The 10041-nt window shown below is 39.9% G+C and overlaps 2 protein-coding genes across 3 annotated transcripts in view; both read right to left on the bottom strand.

The window, feature by feature from the left end:
• Positions 1–3333, bottom strand: part of cmya5 (cardiomyopathy associated 5) — a 16308-nt gene extending 12975 nt beyond the window's left edge. The window contains exons 1-3 of the mRNA XM_025053446.1: positions 3123–3333; positions 1750–2398; positions 7–1656 (exon numbers count right to left, since the gene is read on the bottom strand). Coding sequence (XP_024909214.1) covers positions 7–1656; positions 1750–2398; positions 3123–3226 — 2403 coding nt within the window. The 5' untranslated portion in view covers positions 3227–3333. The remainder of the gene's footprint in view (positions 1–6; positions 1657–1749; positions 2399–3122) is intronic.
• A 1079-nt stretch (positions 3334–4412) lies between these two features.
• On the bottom strand, positions 4413–9816 carry tent2 (terminal nucleotidyltransferase 2). Of its 2 annotated transcripts, XM_025053386.1 has the most exons (15): positions 9713–9816; positions 8992–9118; positions 8535–8630; positions 8165–8417; positions 7887–8001; positions 7719–7807; positions 7560–7617; positions 7277–7343; positions 7110–7186; positions 6883–7011; positions 6751–6794; positions 6212–6348; positions 5676–5767; positions 5185–5264; positions 4413–5105 (listed from the first exon to the last, which is right to left on the bottom strand). In XM_025053386.1, exons 2-15 carry the CDS (start codon positions 9093–9095, stop codon positions 5019–5021), a joined length of 1428 nt encoding a protein of 475 aa, XP_024909154.1. In that variant the 5' UTR covers positions 9096–9118; positions 9713–9816; the 3' UTR covers positions 4413–5018. The 2 variants fall into 2 exon arrangements, with proteins under 2 accessions (XP_024909154.1, XP_016898289.1); XM_017042800.2 differs by lacking the exon at positions 9713–9816 and having other exon boundaries at positions 8992–9691.
• Positions 9817–10041: the final 225 nt, after the last annotated feature.

The raw sequence follows: 10041 nt of genomic DNA on the forward strand, positions 1-10041 counted from the left end.
TTCAGCAGACTTCTCGGTTTTAAGATACGAGAATTCAGGAATTTCTTGACATTTCTTGTCCGTTTCTGTCTCTGTTTTCTCCAGCATCACAGCTTTAGTTCTTGAACTCTTGTGTGAAGCCGCTGATGGCTGCTCAACTGGAGCAGTGCCCACACTCAGAGATTCCTTTAACATTTGTGCTTTTTCAGTGTCTGGTACATCAGCATTTTTTACCTCCTGAAGGTCAATTTGCACTTGGGTTTGCATCTCTTTTGCATTCACTGTTTTGTCTATAACCTCCACTACAGCTTGGAGTGCAAAATCACAGTCTGTGACGATCTCAACAGTGGCGTCGTCCACATGGAACGTCTCTGCAGGTTCCTTTTGCTGGGAAATGAGACTTTCAGGTGAAGTCTCTACTAGAGCAGTGGGTTCTGGTGAAGCCACCACTTCCTCATCAGCTGTCTCCCTTGGTCTTTTCTCCACAGCATCTTCGTTCCTTGTTTGTCCTATTGTTTTAACATCCATGTGGACTGACGTTTCTGCTGATATCTCATCTGCAGCTTTTGTCAACACTTTTTTAAAGACTTTTTCTGCCACTTCTGGAATTTGACATGGCTGCTTGTCTTTACAAATGTTTCTTTGTTCTCCTGTTTGATCCTTCTCAGTCTTTTCTGTTGTCCATAAGTCAACCTCTTGAATGGCAGATAATGGCTCATTAGAGCTACGTGGAGCAGTCTGGTCTCTGATGTGATGATAATCCACCCTATCATCCTTCAGGTCAATAGGTTTTTCCGGAGTTTCTCTAGTGGTGTCCACTGCTCCAATCTTAGTTGTATCCAGTTTTTCTGTCTTATTCTTTTCTTCTTGTTGCTCTTCCTTTTCTCTGAACATCCTTGTCAGACATCCAGTCATTTCAAACCTACTCTGTGACCACAACATTCTCCTCTCCTTCTTGTCATCAACAGACCCCAGTTTAACCTCCTCTGCTGGAGTTTCATCTTTTAAAGTGAACTTCTCCAGGTATCCGTCTGCATCGTCCGAATCTGACAAACGTCTCTTATAGGACTTCTCCGAAGCAACACTTTCTGCTTCCGAGAATTCCTCGTCGCTCCTCACCCTTTGGCCTACAGCATCCTCATAAAGGTCAGAGTACATGAAGGACATGGCGGTGGGCTCCTCTAAAAGAATAGGATCGATAATCTTTGGGGGTCCGGAGGAGAAGTAGATGGGTGTTAAAGTGGTCTCTTCAGACCCAAACAACACAGAGCCACTCTCCTTCACTGAGCTCTCCCTTCTCATCCTCATCCTGGTTCCTCCGTTTGCCTCCTCTTCATTCTTTTTCTGCAGTGCATCAGCAGGAGCTCCTTCTCCGTAGAAGACCTCATCCAGGTGATCACCAACTATGTCCAAGTCAGAAACAAAGACAAAGGATTCCTCTGATGCTGAGGGACTGACTGTGATCTTGTCCTCAGCAGGCTTTTGCTCCTCTGCTTGTGGTTTTACTCCAAGTTTCTGTACCTCCTCCTCCTGGACATCTGTAACCTGTTCTCCTGGAGGTGCAACATCCAAAAGAGTAAACTTCTCAAAATAGTCAATGTCACTGCCCTCTATCTGTGTGGGCGTGTCGACAAGCTCAGTGTGTGCTGAAGGCTGAGAAGAGTCCAGCATTGAGAGCTGTGGAAAGATTACAGTGAGGAACTCAATTCAAATAAAAAAGCATGTTAAATATATCAAATAGCTAAAGAAATTGTTTTGATGGACACACACCTCTTCACCGTCTGCCGTCTCCTCCTCCTTCTCCTCTGTTTGAACATTATTTTGCTGCGTCCGCTTATGATGACTTCGGGACTTGATTTTTGGGGTCTCATTCAAATAGGAAAGATTGTCCTGCAGCTCCGTGCTCTCCTCCTCGTCGACAGTAGGAAGTTTGAAGGGCACTCTGATGTTAAGAATCTCATAACCCTCTGAAATCAAACTGAACAACTGTTGGTCTTTGTTTTTGATTTCCTCTAGGTCTGGCTCTGTTTCCTTTTTCTCCTCTTTTATATTGGGAAGTGAGACTTCTGCCATTTCTGGTCTCTCCACGCCCAAAGCCGAAGCAGATCTTGAGCTTCCGGGTCGACTCTGCCTGTCGCTCAACCTACTGAGTCTTCCTCCAGACCTGGTCCTCCTACGGATCACTTTGTCCTCGTCAAAGATGATGGTGATCTTCCCTGCGGCTCCAGAGCCCTCCATGCTGTAGGTTTCAGAGATGGAGCTAGTTTCAGAGGCCCAGGGAGTGGAGCAGCGGCTGGAGGCAGTCTCCCACACTATACCGCTGTCTTCACTCTGGACAGTGACCATGGAGAATGATGGGTCCACCATCAGGCACTGGAGTTTAGGCTTAACTGACTGGTCTTGGACAGCTTCTCGCAGACTGAAGAGAAGAGGAATAGGATTAGGTTAGAAGAACACAGGTGATTCTCACGTCCTAGAAGAAGAGATGCTTGACTTGAAAAATTGACTGCAGGAAAAGATCATTTTGGAAGAGTTTAAGAAAATACAAGAAGAAAAAAACAGTGAAACAAAGCCAAGCAACATTCGTCCTAAAAACCAAATTTAAATCTTAAACTAAAATCTAATCCACATTTTCAGGAAGTTCACTTAAGTAAATCCCCAGCATCCTGCGCCAGCATGAGTAAGGAGCTAAAAATCAGAGCGTTTAGAAGCACTATGAGCTACTTGTTCATCACAGGGTTACTGAGAGGTGACATCCTGAAGCGTCATTCGTGTAACATTAGAGACTAGAGACCTGACCATCTCCGATTAGACCACTATATCTGTTTTCTTCTACTATTTATGACATGCTAAGGAAGCCAGTAGGGAACATGATAAATTAGATGTAAAATATGGCAGAATGGTGAACACTGACAGTTTCTTGAATGTGCTGGAGAGCAGATGATGACACCCAATATCAAATGACAATCAGTTAATCAACATTTGTCTAATATAGCTCCAGTTGTCAGGTCCAATACTCCAGGCAGAAACGAACTATGGCACAAACCCATGGACGAGTCCTCTCTTAGTGACTCAGTAAACTGTAGCAGGCACAAAGAGACCCGTAGGTTATACCAATAAGTCCAGACCCATCAAGTAGGCACCTGTTTTGGAGTTCCTCCACCTCGTCTTCATCGTCCTGACTGACGGTCTCTGAAAACACCTGTAGTTCATTCACCTCTGGATCCAGACCCTCACATTCCTCCATTCTGATACTGTATCCCCCAATTCTCTACTTTGAAGTTGTCAATTCTTTTTCAATGTTGTCCTGGTGTTTTCAGTCCCTGTGAATTGGAAAGAGCTGCTCTGCCTGTTTGTGTCATTCTAAGTTGGGAGAAGTCCATCTGACTCAGCGAGGGACAGAAATAGAGTGGGGAATGGGGAAAGAGGGGAGTGAAGTCAGAGAGAGGGTAAGTTTCACTGGCTGTTGGACCAATTACTTTAAAATCTAATTCTAGAAAATACAGATTCTCTTTCTGTTTCTGAAGACTGTTCCAGATTGAAGTTCTACCTTTTCATTGATGATGTCTACTACGGTGAAACAGTCCACAGAGGGAATACGTCTTTAAGAAGAAAATCCCCTTCACTGGGTTTAATATAGGTCATGTGCTGAAACAGTAACAGTAACTCCCCCTGCACCCCTGCTAGTGGTAACACTAACCAGGTGCCTGCACATGCTTCGACTCAGAGCTGGCACAGTGTGAGGGTCATAAAAGTAAATGTTATATAAAAACACTTGAGAACACTGATGCACTGCATATACAGTTGGAAAACCTCCAGCGTGACTGCATGCCCACTGTTTTGTTACTAAATACTCCTGCTAACTTAGATAAGCCAATGTTTAATTTTTAGCAACATAAATATGGGTTTGGTATTCAAAGATAAAAAATAGATTTTATTTTATCTATAGCAGAGCTGGATCTCCAGGAAAGCAGGAACACATTAGAAAAATGCCCTTAGCCATAGGGCATTTAAATTTCCTTTTTTTTCAGTGGACAAAATAATTATTTAATATTTATATTCTTTTAAAATGTGTTATGGTCTGAGTCCCAACAATAGTGAGTCCAAGGGTTTGTGCATTGCATACACATACAGCAGCATTTTTCAGCCTTTGACTTCATGCAGAAAGATTTCTTTATTCCCTTAATTAATCCATGTTATTGTAAATGATACACCAAACTAGACTTTAGGAATAGCCCACTTTAGGAAAACTGACTTTAGAAATAGTGTCCTTATATGCACTAATCTGCCTACCAGGTGGTAAAGTGTCCATGGTTGATCTATGCATATTTAATAGAAACAATGAATATATTTTTTAAGTAAAGAGTGAAGCCATGGCTCATCAGCCCATGCACACCAATCAAGTTAAAAATACTAATAATACACACTGAAAACATACTCAAATGTTTATTTTTAAACAAGCACTTAAAAATCAACAACGTAACAGAAAAAGTACAATAAAGCACGAGAAAAAAAAAACATCAAATGAAAATTTACACTCAAGAAGCCAAATCTACCAATGATCAATGTTTTTAAATAAATAATATGGTCAGGTGAAATAAAAGAGGGCAAGGCTGCTGGGAAACCAAAATCCTCATATAATCATTGTGAGAACACAGTTAACATATACAAACAGCTTCAAATTTACAAAATGCTTTCCTGCTCACTAAAGAAAAGAAGAGGTGCTTGTATGACATGAGGCACAGAAGAGAGAGTCAAGGCTGAGAATCTGCTGAGACGGCTGCTGTCATCTCAGCAACACACACCGTACATCTAATGGGCAAATTTCAAGTGTGACTTTACATTATCATTGGTTTTTACACTGCTCTTCATCCTTGCTGCATTTAACCTTTCTAACAACACAGACCACTGTTTTCCTGTTTCAGCGCATCATCTTTCCATACTTTTAATGACAAGCTTTAAAAGTTTATTTCTTGTCTCTGGCCCAGAGATGTTTTGAGGTAGAAGACTCCAGCCAGTTGGTCTCTAGAAGATTTTTTTTATCTCCCACGTGACTCTCTGTTGATGATGGCTCTAAATGGGATGATTGAGCTTAAGTCTCTGGACTTGTGTAGTCTCTGACACGCCTGCAACAGGATTATGAGTAAGTCATTGATGATCTGACTGGCGTTTATACAAAAAGACAACTGGGCAACTTGTGTGTACCTCTGCAAACCGAGCTTTGATGGCGTCAAACTTGACCTTCTCATAGACAGCTCGGGCAACATTGTTTCTTTCAAATGGCTCTGAAACACAGCAGAACAAGTTGCTGTTCACTACAGGCTGTGGTTCAAGGCCAGCCACCACTACCAGCATCATGTGGAGATTCTTACAATATTTTCATTAGTACTGTTCTGTTTCATACGTTGCTGCACTCATCTGGTAGTTCTTTCATAACGTACCAAATTATGAACTAAACGAACATGGCTCACAAATGTAAGACTTTTAAACTTTATGTTTTGTTGAACTTGTTATGATATTTTGAGTATGGTAGGAGATGTAAAGCACAGTCTAACATTTCTTTTCTATTGGCAATAGTATCTTGAACAACCGTGATATAAAACATTAACAATAAAGGGTTTTCCGATTAACTGCTAATAGGAACTGTTATGATCTGGAGACTATGATTATAACCAGTGGTGAGTAAAATGTTTTACCTTCCACACATATGAATTTATTTCTCCACTCCTTTGAGTTACCCTTGGAAAAAGCTGTAGCCTCTCGAACAGAGATCACCTGCTCATTCCACCTGTTAAGATACAGAAAAGGAAAAGAATACAATAAAGTATAGTAATAAAGTAAAGCAAATTGTTTAATTTTTTTTGCTCTATTATTAGATTTATTGAAAAAAAAAATATGGACAAAGATAAATTAGTCCCAGGATACAAGTGTGTTGCATGTTCTTATGGTGAGTTTTACTTCAGGTTTGTGTCTGGACTGTGGCATGGTAACACACATGCTGCTATTACAGTGTTCAATCATGGAATGTCATGTTAGGACTTTGTAAGGCCAAAGGTCACACCTGCTCCTGTCTCTAGACCAGTAATACGAAACCAAAGGGGATGATGCAGGACAGAGGAGGAGGGCAGGCAACAAGAGAAAAGGAATGGGAGGAGGGAAACCAGCAGGGGAAAGACCCCGCAGTTCATCTGAAACATGAAACACGGTATCTCTTTATATCCATGGTGGATACCTGAAGTCTGTGGTGTAGTATTTCAGAAAGCCCAGAAGCAGTTCCCCCAGAGATGACTTGTTTCTGGAGACGTAGGGCTGGATGTGTTTGGGTCCCTCTGGTACCATGTCGATTTCCATGAAAGGATCAAAATACTCCTAAAATTATGAAGCAAATCAAACTCAGTGACAGCATTACAGAGGGAGCATGGAATTACATGTTTAATTCTTTTAACTTGTGTACACATATAGACACATCTTTTTAATTACACTTGAGAGCTTTTACAATTTTTATACAGTATATAGTCAATATTAGTAAGTAAAACATTTTAAGAAGAAACAGTTACGTGTCATTTGTTTTTCATGGCCTTCAAACCAAAATAACATATATTTATATTTATATTTAAATAGTGTAAAACAACATGAATATTCTCACAATGAGTAAAATACATACTTAAACAAATGTTCACTGAATAAAATTATTATATATATATATATATATGTGTGTTTGCAGAAGGTGTTAAAAACATGGAAATTAAGTTTGCATGTAAATTCACTTACTGGATATTCTTTCTGTAGAGATGGAAGGAGCGGTTCCTTAAGAGCTGTGATAAAACAAAACTTGGCTTTACCTACAATTTAAAATGTGAGACTGAAATTGCTTGGAATTATTGTTTGTGAGATTCAACTGACTTTGGAGGTAGTGCAGAACCATGAGTACCAGTGTGTAGCTGCTTAATGTGCCTTTGCTAGCATCATTAATGCAGTGATGTAGTGCCCACTTCTTAATGACAAGTATCAAGGGTCGTATCCTCAGATCAGCTGAGAGGGAAACAACACAAACATGTCTGCTTTAAAGGAACCTTCTGTCTCGTGGAAACGGAAACATTTAAAACTGCAAAAGCATTTTTCTGATCTACCGTAAGCGTAACTCCTCAGAAGGAATGTGTTTCTGATGCCCACAGTGTTGTTTACATTCAGATCAAACTCCACACCACTAGTAAAATGGGGGGAGTTAGAGGTACATCAAGATCTGTCTTAACGGGGAACAAAGGCAGCAAATCTTTGACATTTCCGCTCCTCTTACCTTTCTTTGTCTGTGAATTTGAGTATGGGAACTTTGGCTCTGATGAGCTGGGTCCTGTGTATGTAGGCTATAAACCAAAGAAAGCATCATGAGATTTGAAGTTGCTTTTGTTTAACATAATGACAAGTCAACTATCTTTTAAAACCGTGTAAAGTGCTCCACCTAGTGGACTAAATATAGACCATTAAAACAATCGATTGAAAAAAAAAACACGATTAAAGTAGTAGAAAGATTAAACGTGAAATATCAGTTATACATTTTGAAAATAAGTATAATTACTCACAGAGTGAATGACACATCCTTTGGAGGACAGAGAGTATAGAAATTGCATCCCCTTTATTCTAGAACATGAATGGGGGATGTCCCAAGACAAGTGAGTTGTGTCACTGAATACAATAAACCAAATTTCATATATAGAGAAAACAAAGACAGTGATACTCACTCTTGTCTGAATTACTAGACACAGATCAGCATCACTGGTCCTGCAGCCCAAACCATTCATAGAGGAACCAGTAAGGTACAGATTGGCAGCTGTAAAGAAAAAATGTATACATTTGAACTATAACTGAAAAACCAAGCAGTAAAACACTGTATTTTACACTGTTCAAACCTGCATAGATGCATCGTATATCTTGCAGAAGCCGCACTCGGCAAGACTCTTTCCTGGTCAGATCTGACATTCGTTGCTCACAGGCCTCAAACAGCTCCACCATTTGAAAACCCAGCTGAGGAACAAGAAGACATACAAATGAAAAGTATCTCCAGAGACCCATCTCTGACTTCTAACACTGTATTTGATAATGACCAGATAAAACAGTTGGTTTTTAATAAATAAGTTGCAGTCAATGGCCTAATATAAAATTGGACAAAGCTAAAGTCAAGCAGTACCTTGTCTCTAGCATAGCTGTCCAAGCTGTCTGGAATATGTGGGACAATAAGAACCTCAGGGAGCTCCTCTGAGCTTTGGCTGTGACAGTTGTGGTCAAAACCATTAGAAAATCTCAAGAAACCAGCCTCTTCCTCATCATGACAAGGCCGAAGATGAGGAGTCCGAACATACGGGGAACCTCTTCTTGGTTCAGGAATAGAGTCAATGCGTTGTCGTTTCCCAACATCTGGGCTATAGTCATTTTTATGCCTCCTGGACATCGGTACATTTACCAAAAAAAAAAAAAAAACAGGCAGAATATATTATGCAGCTTAAGGAAACAGTCAGAATTCATGAGTAAACTGTCAAAATTATTTGAGAATGACATACTTGCGTCTGTTGGGGATAGGGTCTGTGTAAGGATGTGCTGCTGTTGAAGGTTCCCATTCATACCGAGGAAACCTTTGTTGAGCAGGACCAGTAAACCTGCTTAAACATATATATGTTACTAATTATACTGACTTAAATTGATACGTTATTTTTAATCAAGGTAAAGATTAACATTCAAGAAAGAAAGAGCTTGTGGTTAATTTATAATTTTCAAATTATTATCTATCAAACTATCATCCTTTTCTTTCTCTCCAAGCTACCAACAATTTGATGTTACTGTTAACGTTATTAAGAGTTTTACTGTACAGTGATAAATATCCTTTTAGTCAGCCATAAATAGACGATATTAATAATAAACAACAATATTTGCTAAACTATATTTACATTCGCTCTACCACAAGATAGAAACTAGACTTAAGTTGCTGAGTTCCAGCCGTTGCAGTTCAGCAAAGCTCACCTCATAGAATGACTGTAATCATAAACTCGTGGGGCAGGATAGGGCGGGTATCTGTCCCGGGAGAACTGTAACCGGTCTCCGGGTGGTGTGCTGCGGGGGAACATCCTGCGGATCAAGAGATTTATCTCTACAGAATGAAAACGACAAGCAGGAAAGTAAAAATTAAGCGCTTAACAAAAAGGTTCTGACACGTCACTGTAAGAGAAACTGATGTTATAGACTAGTAACTGACAGTTTGAGCTCTGCCACTTTACTAGTTACCAATTATTAATGCTCTTGTTGCCCATGAGGCTGTGTCGATATATTGGGGTATAAATAATCACTACAACGGGGGCAGACATAGTAAGCAGGCCTGTCCCCCACACGACTCGAATAGAAAATTGCTGTGTCGAACACATTTGCCTTTAAGTGACTGTAAGTGCTTTAAACATTGACCAGTAATAAACCAGTGAATCCCATTAGGCCTGTTGCTTGTCTGTCACGACAGAATTTTTGCTATTCATTGACAGTAACAGAATCTGGAACTGAAAGAAAACAAAACTTAAGCGGAAAACGGGTTTACATAGCAAAATAGCTAATTCCAGCTGTCTAATTCATACTTCATCAGCCTACTTGAATTTTAATTAAATGATTTTCATCAATCTTTATATTAGAAAGGTGTTGTATAAAATAGTGGACCAAATTGTGTTAGTTAAAGTTTCACCACTTCTTAGGTACTTACCTTAAATCACATCATAAGTAAACAAATTGAGTTAGCGAGAGAGCAACTTCCTGTTATACGCACATTTCCGCCTATATGCAGTGACGTAACAAATCCTTAAAGGCACCATGCTCACGTTAAAGGCCCACTTTTAGATTTTGTTGAGATTATCTATCCATTGTTGGATTAGTGTTAAACGTTTACAAATGTGTTCAAATGGATTCTATGCTGTTAATTGCCACAATAATGCTTTTCGATTACTCTTGTATGGGAAATCGCCATGTTGGTTTCTACCAGAATACTTATAAGGGAAAAATCAGGGGAAAGGCTGCTAAGGTGCTACGGTGCGT

Source organism: Cynoglossus semilaevis, chromosome Z (assembly GCF_000523025.1).
Source record: "Cynoglossus semilaevis isolate Cse_v1.0 chromosome Z, Cse_v1.0, whole genome shotgun sequence".
Classification (NCBI taxonomy): Eukaryota; Metazoa; Chordata; class Actinopteri; order Pleuronectiformes; family Cynoglossidae; genus Cynoglossus; species Cynoglossus semilaevis.

What these genes read in the sequence shown, in the direction of transcription:
- tent2 (XM_025053386.1), bottom strand. Translation starts at nt 9,095, where the DNA reads ATGTTCCCCCGCAGCACACCACCCGGAGACCGGTTACAGTTCTCCCGG. An exon ending in AAATTCACAGACAAAGAAAG is followed by an intron (nt 7,187 to 7,276) that starts GTAAGAGGAGCG and finishes CCATTTTACTAG; the next exon opens with TGGTGTGGAGTTTGATCTGA. An exon ending in TCTGAGGAGTTACGCTTACG is followed by an intron (nt 7,012 to 7,109) that starts GTAGATCAGAAA and finishes TTTCCCTCTCAG; the next exon opens with CTGATCTGAGGATACGACCC.